Raw genomic sequence first — 16,199 nt, 5'->3', positions numbered from 1 at the left:
GAGCTCTCGGTAACAGGACGTTGCTGTCTACTACAACGACTCTGATATGCCACGCTAGCCGCTGACGTCTCCTCTCCTCCGGCCAATTAGACTCATCACCCTCCTCTGGCTGTGCAGCGGTCCGACATCATGCTAACCTGTCGACGTAATGTGTAAGTAGGGGAGCATTAGACGGTTTAAACGTCTGCATCACCGGTGTAAACGCTAGCTAACATGGATGTGTACATTATATTAGAAATGCCACCCATTTAGTATTGAGTGACGTTATTATTATCCTTCTGTTTCTTTGTTGTTGATGTTGCAGTCGTTAATGTGATAGCAGCAGTTGACCGTTATTAATCTGGACGTTATTGATGACGTCTCGATCGTCTTAAAATGTGAACCGGAGGGATGTTTACAGTCATCGGTGACACGGATACATTGCCTTGCGAAAGTGTTAAAAATATATATGTTTTTTATTATTATAATGTTTAGGGTGGGCTGAGAGGAAATTAAAAAGGGTCTAATATCGCCCATTGTCAGTGACATTTTAAGAAGTAACTTGTAGAAATGTCCAAGTGAGGATAAATGTACAGTAGGCTAAGTAGCAGGCACAACCTATAGATTTAGACAAGCATAAGGGGATAAATAGTTCTTGAACTGCAACAATTAACGGTTCCTCAATTGTCATTTCACATCAGTTAAATAGCTACATGAATTAAACGCAATTTGTTCTCTGCATCCTATAGCCTACATAGCAGCAGTGAGCAGCCAGGCAGCCACTTCAGTTCCATTGGAGGTGCCTTTCCGTCAGGGGATTTGACAGGATCACTCAATATTTGATAGGTTACAATTTTGTTTATACATTTCTCCAAAATTCACAGGTTCCAGATCGTCAAATATGAATATTTAACGAAACTGTTGGCGTCTCTTGTTCTCTTGTACATTCTGATTCCCTTCCACCTTTTGGGCAGTTCTTACAGTCAACAGCACTTGGAATTAGAAATGACTCTTCATCTAGTGATTTCACAAGCACAATCTCCTAACTTGCCTGCTTCTATGGGAATTTAACCCTTTATTTTAAGGACCAACATGTATTTATTTACAATACATTATTAATTCACAAAGAAAATTGGTGTCCTTGAAAGGTTGTATTTTCCTAAAGTTTTTTTAAATTAGGCATTAAGATCAATTTCCAAAAGATGTTTTATCCAATAAGTGTCCCAATATGTGTCCCAAGTAAGTAACTCTAGGCTGGCAGAATTGCAACTTAGAGGGAGACTGGAGTCTGTTTCGCAGGGTCCCTCAAAAGTGGAAGCCACAAGGAGATCACGAGACCCCTGTATAAATGTTTTCTGAAATTCGTCAGAAAAGAAGGCAGAACTCCAACAATTACACAAAAACTGTTCAACACTAACTAGAGAGAACTATGGACACTGCTGCAACAGCATAATAAAGCAACACCAAGGCAGACAACAGGGTGATGTATAATGTTGTACATACAGTAATATGTATTTATGTGTTTCTTTACAAACACGAATAGATGTACTAGGTTCTGTTTGTTCATCCTTCTTGTCGACAGAGTCGCTGAAGACAAAATGATGCCATCATCGCCGGTGTGACAGCATGGAGTGAAACAGGGCCTGATCATGGGAGACGGGAGGTCAACATGTGCCGAAATTTGTCCAAATATACTCTCATCTTCCTCTTTCTAGCCTTGTCTGGCCTCTACTTCCTGCTACGCAACATCCACACTGTGGAGGTAAGAAGAGAAGTGGGCTACACATGGATTTCTCCATTTTTTTGAAAAGTAATTCGATACCGATTTATTTTCACTTTCGTCTTTGAACAGTGTGTTATGCATCTTAATAATAATACTTTAGCCTTCAAGGACAGTTATGGTACAGAACCTTTCTTTGCAACTGAATGGAAATACATTATTATTATTATTATTATTATTATTATTATGCTATGTTATTAAGAACTCCACTGTTGAAAAAAGCTTAAGTCATGTTCAACACATGGTAACATTCACTATATTTGGTGACACAATCCTCTTTTAAAGGCTGAAGCCTGTTTTGGTTAAACATGCAATAGTATTTTGCCCTTTCATGCATTTTTATCTGCGAATCATAGGTTGATGTTCCCATCTCTTGCAGCAGCTCTTAACTTTCATCCCTTTCTTTTCAGAACTGGAACTGCCACACTATTTCAGCCCTTTACCAGCTCCAGAGCAGGATCCAGTCATCCTTCGTCCCAGTGAATCTCCCTACTTTTCATCACAATCGCACCTTCTGTTCCCATCTGGGCCAGAAACCGTCCCCTGAAGATGAACTGGAGGAGCGCTACCTGTTGGACTCTATCGCCTGGCCCGGGCCTCCACCTCGCTCTACACCACCTGCCCTGCGCCAGACGAGTGACCCCGTGCACAGTCTGTTCGCCGTCCTTCCCACTAAGGGAGCAAGGGAGTGGCATGTGGGCGACCAGCTGGAGGCTCTCGTCCAAATGCATGACTTCCAGGGTCGTCCCAAGCGCTACGGCGGGGATTTCATTTTGGCCAGGCTGCACTCACCGGAGCTTGGAGCAGGTGTAGCAGGTAAAGTGCTGGACCACAGGAATGGATTTTATTCTGCTATGTTTCCGCTCCTCTGGGTTGGTTCTGCACAGGTTGAAATTACGTTGGTACACTCGAGCGAGGCGATTGCTGTGCTGCGACGGTTAAGAGAGGAAAGGCCAGATCGAGTGTTTTTCAAGAGCCTGTTCCGCCTCGGCTTCCTGTCCGAAACTACTGTGTGCAACATGTGTCTACCACCTGACCACCAGCCTCTGTGCAACTACACAGACCTTTACACAGGGGAACCCTGGTACTGCTACAAGCCTAAGATGCTCAACTGTGACACCAGAATCAACCACGCCAAAGGAGGCTATCTGAAACACCTCATCACCAACAAAGAAGCATTGCTTTTTCAGAGGTTTGTGCTATTATAGGTATGAGGGAAATATGTTGTTATATGACATACATTTCTGTTGTATAAAAGGCTGGGTCAGGTATTATTGTCTGGACCAAAACCAACAATAAATTATTTTGACTAACAAGTGTTGCCTGTTTAGCCAAAGTCTAATCTAGCTTTTTCCTCTGTGCCATAGCCTTTAAGTGTTAACAAAGTGTAACACATAAATCAGCCACAGTGTAGCACTGGGTAACATTTTTCATTTATTCCTATGAACATGGACACTGTAGTTTATTTTGAGTCTTTCCCACAAACACCATTCTGATGCAGAATATAACTTTTTGACTACATTTTGACCAGTTTTTAAAGTTCTATGTCTTTAGTAGGAGCTGGGCTGAGTGGCAAATATTGGCTGGGGAAGTTGGAAAGTAACGCATCAATGGTGTTGTTGTTTTTTTTCAGTAACAAAAATATAGAATATCACCAGTTAACCTTAACACTGTGTGTTTCTTCACTGATTTTATTCTGTGTCTTTTATCTTAGTGGTGTAAACATTAAAGTTCGCATACACGCTTCAGGACCTGACAGAATCAACGTGTTGCCTCCCAGGAAAGGTACGGTACACTCGCAGAGTAACGTTTGCAGTTTGTCCGTCATGTCACATGCTTTGATTTTATTCCATTAATTTAATTTTGTCTGCAACATTTCTTGCTTTCTGTCAGAAATAGATGTAGAAAGCAGCAGTACAAAACCAGAACCTCTTAAGCTAGCACCGTCTGGATATTACTACGAGGACTCATGGAGGCCATTAAGTGGCGTTGCATTGCACCAGTTCAATAAATCCTCTGACATCACTCAGTGTTTGAAGAACAAGGAGATCAACATGTATGGAGACTCTACCGTCAGACAGTGGTTTGAGTACCTCATTGCTTTAGTACCAGGTGAGTGAGGTATTTTAGTTTCATCTTATATGTTTACACTTGTGTATGTTTCCCACTGCAACTTCCTTTAATTTTCCCTTCCCAGGATTAAAGGAGTTTAATCTGGACAGTCCTAAAAACGTTGGGCCTTTCATGGCAGTGGACAGCACTCATAATATTCTCTTGAAGTACCGCTGCCATGGCCCGCCCATCCGCTTCTCCACTGTCATGTCCACTGAGTTGCGGTACATTTCAAACGAGCTGGACGGCCTCTCTGGGGGTCCCAACACCGTCGTGGTCCTCAGCATTTGGGCCCATTTCAGCACCTTTCCTGTCGAGGTGTACATACGGCGGCTCCGTCACATTAGGCGGTCCCTGGTGAGACTTCTTGAACGAGCGCCGGCGACGATTGTTGTGATCCGCTCGGGCAACCTCCAAGCCCTGGACCAAGAGGTGAGCCTGTACAACAGTGACTGGTACTCCCTGCAGCTCGATGAGGTGCTTAGGTCCATGTTCAAGGGACTCAACATTCTGCTGGTGGACGCCTGGCAAATGAGTTTAGCACACCACCTTCCTCACGCCCTCCATCCACCCCCAGTCATCGTCAAGCACATGATAGACACACTGTTGTCTTACATTTGCCCAGAGAAGAAAAAAAGCCAACTGATATAGAAGAAGAGTAATAATAGTGGATCTTGTTGTTGAAGGGAACTGAGGAGTTTACTGTGTAAATCCATCAACCAGTTCTTCAATCAAGTGTTCCCCAAAGCTGCATACTCTTTAAAACTGTCTTTAAGGAGCAATTCGTCAGATTTGTAGTACTAATCTGTTTACTTGCCTGTTATAAATATTTTTTTTGAATATCTTTTTTACTTTGGCACAGTGATTGTTATTCCCTTCTGCTTTTCTTACCAAAGTGTTTTGTGTGTGTCTGCAGTAATGTTACCTTAGCTTAGTTGGTATTCTTTCAAGGTCAAATTTTGGACTTTATGTGTATGCATATGTTTGTTTGTTAGTTTTGCCAAAGCTGAAGACTCAGTGAGTTCTTGTTTCTTAGATTACTTCAAGCATTATTTAAACAAAACCTGCTATTCTTTTGTCAACCATAGTTTGACTTATTGAGTAACATCTTTTCATCTTTGATATCCTCAGACATCACGTTAATAACACATCGTGTGCTGGTTTTCTTGGATCCCACCACATTTTTTCAGTAGAATTTTTCCTGGTGGTTTCACTGACAGGTCAGCCTTCAGACACTCAAAAGTTTCACACAGCTTTGATAAATGTTGTGAACATCACTTCAGATGCTCGCAGTTGTCGGTTAATTTGAGGCTACACCTTTGCACTTACTTTGGCAGTGATTACCTTTCTACGTTCAATTTTGTTCTAGATGTTTTATATTGACAAATTAACATACCGTATGCTGCCACATGTTCATCATAGGAAGACAGTAAAGACTGGAGTAGAGAGTTGGTTATATCAGGTCTGTGTGACACAAAGAGAAAATGTGCCTATTTTCTGTCTTATGTATGTAATGTAGGCCGACAGTCAATTATGTCAAACAGATCCCAAAAAATGCCATAAAACACTAATTTTGTTGACAATTTTATTTAAAAAGTTTGATATTCCCATTAAAAACTTCAAGCATATCTGTTGGTGCTAAAGTTTGCAGAGCATCATGTTTTCTAGGAGTAAAAGATACAGCTCATCCGGAACTTTGGAAAAACACAACAGAGAGTTTTGTACAAATCCAAAGGGAAAGTACGCCATTGTGACACTTAATCCCTCACATCGAGAATAGCTGATTCCCAAAGGGAGGCAGAGAAGGAGAAACTGAAATACAAGCTGATTCTGGAGTGTTTTTAGTTGTGTATGCAGGTTAAAATGCGCGCAGATAGATAGGAGTGTAAAATATGAGGAAGCCCCTACAGGGTTTGAGTCCAATGTAGCCTAACTGAGAATATGGAGCAGTAATGTCCTGAGGTCACACAGGAAGAGGCACTGAAAGTTTGTTCAATTGTTATATTATGCTTCAAAATGAGTGCTGTGGTCATTTGTGTCAAGACAAGCGGAAGCGTTGTGCGTTACTGAGAGCCAATGCTTTCTTGTTGCATGCACGAGCTCTGCTTCATTCTTTAAAAAATAACTGCTTTAGAGTAACTGTTTGGGCTGAATACGTCAACATCTTAACTTATCTGGAAAATCTAGAAAAAGGAGTGTAGTCCAAAGTTATAGAGATCGTGCTTTGCTATTTGATAATGCTGTTTGTGTGTGTGTGCAGCTATAAAATATTTCTCCGTTAGACCTTCAATCTGCCACAGAGAACTGATTAAAAACATAAAGTACAACACGGAAAGAAAAAAATAAGTGATATTTCAACAGTTTAGAGGTCATAGAGAACTATAGTGACATTTGAATTATAATGACCACTGAGACTTAATATTTATAAATGAAAGAAACAAGGAAAAAAAATAAAAAGCTAAAATGAGAGCATCATTGGCAACGTTTCTGAACCGAGGCAATGCAGAAATAGTATGCAACACCACGGCAGCATATTGAGTTGAGAGAGTCAAAATCACACGTCCTGGACGGTCATGGCGTCCTGTGGCCAGCTGTATGTGTCCAGAGTGAAGGAGTCGTAATCTGGACTGTAGATGTGAGACAGCACAAATGCCTCCTTGTCTTTTGGTTCAGGGTACAGCGAAGCAGTGTTGTTTTTGTATGCATGGTTGACAATCTGGCAGAGACAGAAACAGACATGTATATTAGATTTATAAAGGCTCTGAAAACTTATTTTATCAATCAGCTTCTACAAGTGGTGGGATCAAATATGAACACGAGGTTTTCCACTAAAGTCAAACAGTTATTAGGTTTCTTTGTTTTCCTCTGTGGACTTTTCACTGATTTAAAGTGGATGGGGCTCATTGAGAAAATGGTGATGTCACGTACTTCTGTGCACCAATCAGGATTTGGCAAAAACTGAAATCAGTCTATCAGTCAAAACTGATCAAATCACATCCGCACAGTCCTGCCAGAATTTATCTTTAATGAATAATATCAAAAATATATTTGTTGTTACTTATTTAATCGTGAATATTTAATTTTACTTTGGATAATTAAAACTTTAAAGTTTTCAGTATAGTTGTAATTTTCCATATGCAATTAATAAAATCTCAGCTTTAATATCTTAAAGCGACCCTTATCATCATCACACTAAATTAAGGAATAAAAAGGCTTTAATAAGAATAGTTTAATGTAAAAAAAAGAATATTCTCTAATGTCTAAACTTGGTTAGCCATTTGAGGATATTATTTCCAAACACAGTAATTACCACAATATACCCTATAATATTGACAGAATTTTTTCAGAAAATCAGCCTGTTAACATTTTGGTTGAGAACTCTAATTTGTATTGTATGTAAACACAAACAAGCAAACTTTGGCTGACATAATAAATAAGGTTGGGTTGAGTCAGTTTCCAGCTCTATGTGAAAACTATCATGCCACAACATACCCCCATAGTATTTGAAATAAATGATTGAGGTTCCATATTTCATTGCACTGTGAGGAATGGGGGCTGATCGCACAGAAAGATCACTCACCTTAACTGCAATCTTGAAGGACACCTCTCTTATGGTGCTGAGAGGAGGATAAAGTCTTCCCTCAGCCAGGTTCTCCTCGGTTACCATGTCAGCTATCGCCTGAAACAATAAAGTTGATTGGAAGTAGAAGAAAACTTGACTACCGGTCATTTATCATAAATATGTGGTAACTAGAAGACAATACCTCGGCTGTGGTGAGGAAGATGTCGTCAGATATGTGTCGCACTCCACAGGCGATAACACCCAAAGCGACTCCAGGGAAGACATAGGCGTTGTTTCCCTGGCCGGGGTAGAAGGTGCGTCCATCAGCCAGCGTCACCTTGTTGAACGGACTTCCACTGGCAAAGATGCCCCGGCCCTGAAGAAGGACAAAGGGAAAGAGGAGGATAGAGAGAAAACACAGGCAGAAAGTGTGTCAGTTAGAGATTCTTGGTTGTTTGTTTGATTAAAGCTTAAGTGCATAACTTTTTGATATTAACGAGTGTCCGTTACATTCAAGCTATTGCTGAATGAGTTGCTACAAAGCTAATTAAAAACATCAGCTCCACACAACTCTCTCTGTATTTTTTCAGTATGGCTATGTTGAGAAACCAGTGTCGTCGTGAAACTTTCACGCACAGAAACTTGAGAGAATATTATGTTGCTGTCTGCATTGCTTCTTTTCGAGAAAGCGTGTGGTGGCGCTGTTCCATAGCTGCCGCCCAGAGGCTCCAACCTAAGTCGAATTCCTTGTATGTATGTCACACCTGGCGAAGAAAGCGGATTCTGATTGGGCTTGTATCATGTCGATGCGCCAACAGTTTTGTTGTCATTACTTAGAATTCTTCTTGGGGGAGACAGAAACCACACATTTAGCTTTAAAGATAAACGGCCGAGATTACTAGGGGTTTGTGGAGAAACATTTGCGGGGGTCAGTAATGAAAGAAAAATTCACTGGGACGTACCGTTGACGTCAACATAAAAAAAGATGGATTTACACAATGATTACTGTGCTTTCTGACAAGAAAGAAGATGAAAAACAGCCAACCATTTGTCCATGCTGACCTTCTGCTATCATTATCCTAAAAAAGGCAAGAAAGTTTAGTTTTTTTAATAGATAGTTTTTGGTGAAATCCTACAGAGCCTCAACATTTCTTGTCAGTTGTTGACTAGCCTTTGTGTTGAACTTCCTGACCTGTTGACATATAAACCCATTTCAAAATCTGGCCATATGCGTCAAATAAAACAGCCTACAAGAGCTGTATTTGTTAATCATTTTTACACAATTTCTCATATAAAGTAAAGCTGGGGCAATAATGTAAATGTAAATATTGCAGAGTTCATAAAAAAAAATTGGGGTCTTTGTATGAGGTAGGATATGCATTCAGTGTTTTTGTTATTTCTCATACCTACACCCAATAGTATTTTTGTGTGGGAAACACCAAATGTAGTGTACCTTAAACCTGATTTTAATCAATTAGAAACTTTTCTATACTTTCTAAATGGGGCACCTAATATCTACACTGAGGCTGGTTAGTACCTCTGTGAGGCTGTAGCACTGCTCTGCTGTGCACTCCGCCTTGCTGGTGGGATTACTCAGGGCAAAGATGATCGGCCTCTCATTGAAGGATGCCATGTCTTTGATAATCTTCTCTGTAAATGCTCCTGTGACAGCAGCCACTCCTTCATGTTCAGGAAATAGAACAGAGAATCCACAGAAATTACTATAAATTCACAAGCTTCGATGAGAAAATGAATAAAAAAGGTGCCATTTGTAGGATTCAGACAACACAAGGTGATTATTGTCTACCAAAAAATGATCTCCAAATTGTACTATTTTCATCTATGGATCCGTTTGTGCTTATGTAATTATTGTCTGATAATTACTTTAGTCTTAATACCAAGAAGATGTCATGTTATCACTGTGGTGCACCAGTTGATTAAAAGACTGAGAATATCTTCCAGTTCATCACAGTGTTGGAATTTAGATAGAGGAACACTTACAGTTTACATCTAAAATCTTTGTGAATTAGTTGATTTGGAGCAAATTACAATCTTTTTTATTATGCTGGCTGAGCAAAGCTAGACACAAATTTACCTTTAATAAGTTTCTCTGTTTGTCCAAAACTGTTCAGGAATGACCACAAATGGATGAAACAACAATGTGGGTTATTATAAAAGGGGTTTTATTTAAACACCATTAAACACCACAATGTGACCATCCAGGTAGACTCACCTATGATCGCGGTGGGTTTGATTGTGTGCACCACCTCCTCCAGGGTCTTTACATATGGGTGATCGTGAGCGAACTCCTCTTTCTCATGGTTAAGATGGCCTCTTCCCTAAATGTGAGTAAAAAGATGGTGCCGTTTGGTGACTTACACACACAGGGGATATCTGGGAAGGTTGAGTGAGTTGACAGAAACACTATACCTTTACAATGAGACCCTTTGAATCAACCAACCAGATCTTCTTGGCAGCTTCTTCTCTACTTAATCCATGTTTTGCCATGGCCATCATGAGTAGATGAGCAATACCAAGAGCAGCCTGACAAGAAAGAAAAAAAAAGGGATCATTTTCTAATAACCTTGGCTAATTTCAAATGAGTCATCAGAGTCTCATCTCTTAGGGATTACAGACAGTTATTTTTGTTTCAAAACTGAATAAAATCCTTGTTAGCAAGATCGTCTTACCTCACCAGCCCCCTGGAAAACAAAGGTGTGGTCTAAGAGTTTGTTCTTGGTAATCTTCAGAGCAGCTAAGATCCCGGCAACAGCTACGGAGGCCGTGCCTGAAAATCAAAAAATGTCATCTGAAAAATGGACACGCTGAATGACATGTGCAGAAACATGAAGTCCATTTAGAAACATTAAAAGGTTGATTGAAACAAGTCAGAACAAGTAGAGTAACGATAATGGCCTCATAGTTAGTGTTTTTCCCATTCAGATATTTGAGCATTTTCATGTTATATCTATATAATGTAAATGGACTATTTTTGTAAAGCGCTTTATTTTTATAGATATATATGATGTGTATAATGTCTACTGTCAGTTGCAGCAGCAGTTGTAGTACCATATTGTTTTATGTTTTATGTCTATAATGTCATCCTAACAGCAGCATTAAGAGCAGGTGTAGTTACCAGACAACTCCAGCAGAGGGAGCGTAGAGCTCTTAACAGCTAGCTCCCACTTAACACACATGATCTGAAGAGAGTTTGTGTCAGTGCACATTTCATGCAAATATTCATAAGCCTTTACATCAGCATTTATTTTTTTTTAAAATCTAAAAATGTCTGTGGGGAACTGAAATCTTAAAAAGTGAGTGGAAAAACTCAACTTCTGCGGTGTTTTTACTACATTGCGACATGCACAGAAAGTGCAACAAACATTAACAAGGCCAGGAATGAGGTAACCTTGCTGATGTTCTCAGTCTCTGTCTCTTCCAGCAGCATTTAGGCATTAAACAAATTCTACTAAAAAATTACAGTTACAAAAGATAAAAGCTCCTTTAAAAAAAAGAACAGAATTAACAGTATTTGTCGTCTATGCTATTGATGATGTTATTCCACGGTTAAGGGTTGCTTGTATCTTAGTAGGAGTCATTTATCGCTCTGGTTGGAAACAGGTTATAGTTATGAACTGATTATTTTATAGGTGTGCCTCTGAGATTGCGCTTAAACTTCAATCCCTGTTTTTGCCTCTTGGTTCTGAGAATGTGGTATTTCTGAGCTGGGAACATTGTGAGGAAACAAAATAAGGTAATGCAGATTGTTCAGATGGTATTCAGTGTTATTTTGTTATCTATTTGGATGTGAAAAAGTCATTAAATACTCAAAGCCTCCCTTTTTAATGACAATATTAAGTACCTTGGATGTCGTCGTTGAAGGTGCAGTAGCGATTCCTGTATTTGTTGAGGATGCGAAAAGCATTGGTGTTTGCAAAATCCTCAAACTGTATCAGACAGTTCATCCCGTACCTGCAGGACGGCAGAGTGACAGTGTCAGACATCAGGAGTCGCTCGCACGTTTAAGTCATTTGAGCTTCCACTCACTTGTCTGTCACTGCCTGCATGAACTCGTCGACCAGGTCGTCATACTCCTTTCCTCGGATTCTCTTGTGCTTCAGTCCAATGTACAGGGGGTCATTGAGCAGCGTCTGGATCAAAAATCAATCAGTCAGTCAATAACAGACAACTTGACATCCCATTTCTGTCATGTAACGTGTCTAAAATGGACACTATAAAACGACTGATGAGAGGCACATATAAAAACCTCCCTCCAGCTGGCCTTCAGCTCCGCGATCAAACCCACCTGGTTGTCAGTGCCAACGTCCAGCAGCACAGGAAGACACTGCTGCGGCCGAACACCTCCACAGGCTGTGTACAGCGCCAGTTTCCCAACAGGAATACCCATTCCGTAGCCCCCCAGGTCACCCAGGCCGAGGATACGCTCCCCGTCTGTCACCACAATGGCCTACACAAGAACACATATTAGGCATTTGTTCGGTAAGATTGTTAATTTCTCAGGCACTATTAGCAGTGTGTGTGGGTGTGCGTGTGTGTGTGTGTGTGTGTGTGTGTGTGTGTGTGTGTGTGTGTGTGTGTGTGTGTGTGTGTGTGTGCACCTTTATGTCTTCTTCAGGCCAGGAGTTCAGCATGGTGGCAATGTGGCCTTTATCATGAATGGTGATGAAAAGTCCTCTGTAAACAAGTAGGTTTAAATTTGAAGGCAGCAGTATTGATTTGATGATGCACGTTTTTAGATCCTTTCCTGCACGCTGTTGGTTGTCAATCACTAAAGTCAGAAATGAAAATCAAACATCAGATGCTTGAAACTTGCCTGATAAAGGAAGTATATTAAACTGCCTTAATAAAAAAGGAATAGGACATTAAAACCAAAGTAAAAAAAAGGATGTAAACTCATTTAAAGCTGATTGACCACAAAGACCACGCAGTGACAGACGTCCATCTATGGATTTATTATTGCTTTCATTATTTTGTGTTTCCCTGTATTTCTCACACCACTGTTCACAATGTACCTACCTTTGGTTTGAATTAGTCCATAGTGTACAGCAGAGACATGATGTAAACAAGAGTAAACACTGACACAATGATTCATTCCGTTCTTTTTGGTATGACAATAACAATGCAATTCAGATTAAACCCAAACTCTAAGTTGTTTGTGACTGATTCACTAACTCAAACCAGTTTTAAGAATGCTTTGAGTAAAATGAGCGTAAACCAAACTCTCCTGGGAGATGCTGCTCAGGAATGTCAGGTATACACAATTGTTGTTTCAAAAGAGGAAAAGTGCTCCTTCATAGAGAATGTTAAACCAAATGTAAAAAATAAACCAATACCTAAAACAAATAGTGTTGCTGTGCAGCTACAGTGTATCTCACCGTGGTCTCCTGAAGGTGAGTCCATACTGTTGGCACGCCAGGCCGACAGTGGGAGTGTACACGATGGGCATGAACTCCTCGATGTTAGAGGTCAGCAAACGGTAGAAGAGCTTCTCGTTTCTGTCCTGCAGCGTCATCAGCAGGATGTACCTGAGACAGGAAGAGAGTCAGCGTGAAGTGGGGGGGGGGGGATGACATGAAGCAAATGTTCCACGATATCTCCCAAACCAGAGATGCTACAGTTAATCTTATTGCGTTCTTGACTACTAGGCCACTGCATGCTGCTTTACAAGTCTTTCACTTCTTTTAATCCTACTATGAATAACAAGGACAACATCTCATGGTGCACCAGCAACGGATGGGACATGCTGTAGAACATTCAACCAAACAAGTGGGGCAGCCCCGTTTGGTTCATTCAACATCTGCCGCTGTATTCTTGAACAGCACTTCAGCATGCTTTATTGTAAATGTCTGAGTCTTTGCGCTCACTTGTCTAGAGGACTGGTGCGTGTTTCATAGCTCCTCATGACACGCAGCACTTGCACATCCTGGGAGAGGAAGCAGGGGGGCAGCAGGCCGTGGATGCCCAGTTGTAAGCGCTCCTCCAGGGTGAATGCCATTCCCTGCAGGGTGGAGTAGGAGCGGTTATACAACACTGTGATCCCTGAAAGAGTTTCCACTGGGTGAAGTTTACAAACCAAATAAGAAATCGGACAACCCAGACCATAGTGACTCATGTGTTAGTCATCCCAGTATGAGGTTGGTTATGACTCATAACTGCCGCGTCCAAACACAGTGGTTTCTTGAGGTTTTCTAAACTTAATTAAAAAGCCATTTTTATATGATAACAGGGCAATGTTGAAAATGCCTTACATTTTTTATTCGTTAACTTAGTGCAGTGAAGAACACCAGACCAATCTTTTAGTCTGGTTAGCATTGTACCCCGTCTGCCTTCTGGTTAAGGTTAGTGCTGCTGCTCCTCTGTCTCGCTGTTGACAGACTTCCCAAAGAGTGATTGGAGGGGGATAATCTATTTATTCTGTCCAATAGTGAGAGAGCCTGAACACACTCCCCTGTAAGCTCCACTTCTCCTTCCTTGTCTCTGCTGTATGGCTCTCTCCATTTCCTCTTGATTCTTGCACGGCAGAGGAAACACTGACCTACATGGGAATAAACTGGCCTTCCAGTGTCAGTGTGTTAGTTTATTTTAAGTTAGAATTTTTCTGAACGCACATTTTTCCCTGTATATTATTCATGTTGGAGTGTGAAATGTGATAGGGCATTAGATACGTGGTTGCTTACAGTAGATTACAAATCATTACATCTACAATTGTTCCTCAAGCTGCATGTTTTCCATTGGGGAGTAATTTGATGATACATGCTAAACAGCTGAGTACTACTGTACTATTTAGCTGCAAGCAACAGTCTTTCAAAACAAAAGGTCTGCTGCTAAGGTCATTATAAAAAAAGAGATAATTTGACACGTCAATGCCTTAAATAGCAAACCAGATTAACATTAGACAAAAAAAAGCAGTGTCAGTGTGCACGGCAAACTTTCAAACTAATCAAAAATCACACATGTGGTTGAAAAAACCTTTTACAGGTAAAATGCTAATATCAAATATATCTGAGTAACCGTGAACATGGCCAATGAGAAGGTCACAGATTAACAGAGTTAAGCTAAATGCATTAGAGCGAACAGGTAAAGTAAATCCATTAAGGTGACACTTCTAACCAGTAGCAATTAAGGCTAGCCTATATGCTATCTGTCAACACAAGGAGAGAGTGAAACCAAATGTAGGTATAAACTGCTTAACCTTAGTAATCCAAATCCAAACTCAAATTAAAACCTTATCATTGATTACTCTGTACAACATCATAGTCCTAAATTTAATAGTTACATATATATGGTTAGGAGATGATTTTTAAGTTTTGCATTTCAAAAGGTCACTGGAGTCAGTTTGGTAGATTTGCAGATAAAAATGGGTCAATGAATAGGGTCAGAAATCTGGCCTTCCTCAATAAATACACTTAATATATCCACTGGAGCTGCTCAGTGTCAACCAACATCACACCAATGACTGCGTGATGGTGACAAAGTGTGTGTAAATGTGTTAAATGTTTAAGCACACTGCTGACATGAACTAAAATTTACTTTTTTTATTAAAAGACAATTTTTTCCATCTAAGTGGCGCTCAAGTTGCTGATTGTTTCTGTTGAATTGACCTTTGATTCAGACGTGTAACTGCTGATTGAGCATTAGGAACTGGGGAAGGAACTGTGACTGACCTGCCACCGCCCAAATCAAAGCAATAAACTTAATTATTAGTCATACTGTCCTCCAGCAAGGCAGAAAGAAAGTGTTTCCTGTCCGAACCAAGTTTGGGTGGAAAAAAAATGCAGCAAAAACGTTGGTGAGTTACTTGCTGGATGTTTGTTTTAGAACAGTTCTGCAAGTGCGGCATCTTTGGAAAGGGCTTTTTTCTCTCCATATAATACTATTAACTCCCAACTGTGACTGCAGAAGCATTCACATTGCTCTGTGTTTATGCAGTGCTGTTGTCACACTCTGAATTTATCATATTATGGGGGATTCGAATTATAAAATAGGTCCGGATTATCTTAAAAAGTGAACTCAAGTCCCATTATGTCAGTCATATTTTTACGTTGCATGCTTTTAAAGACAGAGATTAAGCAGACAGAGACAGACACAGAGGAATCTACAGGGAGGTACCGTTCATTCTGTACCTCCAGATGTGGGCGTTTAACCGCAATGGTCTCACTTAGATAGGAGCTATGGCATTCCTATGGCAGTGCTGTGCTGTACCATTAACATGGTATGTTCTGTGTGTACTGTATAATGTTCCACAACCATAACATGGTATGCAGGACATAACACTATCTATAGACACAGTCACGTAAACACAGAGTCAGCAGAGGCAATTTTCACATTAATATGTAAAAAACTAAAAGAACCTGGATTGTTACATTTGTTCGAGAATTCCTTAATTTATGATTTTTTTGTGATTTTCCACGGCACACTATCATCAGGCATGCAGCACTCCAGTCTTCAATACCTCTGTACGTGGTGTACTACAAAACTACAGATTCTCTGCCTACAAAATCCACCAGTGTTATACTCCAAAACTACCTTGATATAGTAAAAATGTAGCAGCCATATAGAGATTCTAACATAAGTAAGTCGTGATGACACCTCACAAATCAATTATAATAAACATGTGAGGACAAGATGGACGATGATTCAGTAAGTAGGAGTAATATTGTTTAAGCTAAAATCCCAACAATGTACTATGTACGTACATATACTGTATACGTACATATACTAATGTATATGTATGTAAATATGTTC

General features: G+C 40.2%; 2 protein-coding genes across 2 annotated transcripts in view; one reads left to right on the top strand and one right to left on the bottom strand.

Annotated features, from left to right (window-relative positions):
- The first annotated feature begins 1,542 nt into the window (after positions 1-1,542).
- Positions 1,543-5,560, top strand: nxpe3 (neurexophilin and PC-esterase domain family, member 3). The gene is made up of 5 exons (XM_034886301.1): positions 1,543-1,741; positions 2,170-2,951; positions 3,474-3,544; positions 3,653-3,871; positions 3,957-5,560. Exons 1-5 carry the CDS (start codon positions 1,649-1,651, stop codon positions 4,520-4,522), a joined length of 1,731 nt encoding a protein of 576 aa, XP_034742192.1. The 5' UTR covers positions 1,543-1,648; the 3' UTR covers positions 4,523-5,560.
- The window catches only part of me3 (malic enzyme 3, NADP(+)-dependent, mitochondrial), a 12,031-nt gene continuing 1,274 nt past the window's right edge, over positions 5,443-16,199 (bottom strand). Inside the window, exons 3-15 of the mRNA XM_034886300.1 lie at positions 13,319-13,452; positions 12,830-12,979; positions 12,053-12,128; positions 11,740-11,901; positions 11,481-11,584; positions 11,296-11,405; positions 10,124-10,221; positions 9,864-9,977; positions 9,667-9,772; positions 8,971-9,113; positions 7,636-7,809; positions 7,452-7,550; positions 5,443-6,587 (exon numbers count right to left, since the gene is read on the bottom strand). Coding sequence (XP_034742191.1) covers positions 6,426-6,587; positions 7,452-7,550; positions 7,636-7,809; positions 8,971-9,113; positions 9,667-9,772; positions 9,864-9,977; positions 10,124-10,221; positions 11,296-11,405; positions 11,481-11,584; positions 11,740-11,901; positions 12,053-12,128; positions 12,830-12,979; positions 13,319-13,452 — 1,632 coding nt within the window. The 3' untranslated portion in view covers positions 5,443-6,425. The remainder of the gene's footprint in view (positions 6,588-7,451; positions 7,551-7,635; positions 7,810-8,970; positions 9,114-9,666; positions 9,773-9,863; positions 9,978-10,123; positions 10,222-11,295; positions 11,406-11,480; positions 11,585-11,739; positions 11,902-12,052; positions 12,129-12,829; positions 12,980-13,318; positions 13,453-16,199) is intronic.

This window comes from Etheostoma cragini, chromosome 11 (genome assembly GCF_013103735.1).
Source record: "Etheostoma cragini isolate CJK2018 chromosome 11, CSU_Ecrag_1.0, whole genome shotgun sequence".
NCBI lineage: Eukaryota > Metazoa > Chordata > Actinopteri > Perciformes > Percidae > Etheostoma > Etheostoma cragini.
The sequence above is the reverse complement of the archived record's forward strand: the minus strand, read 5'-3'. Positions and strand labels throughout refer to the sequence as shown.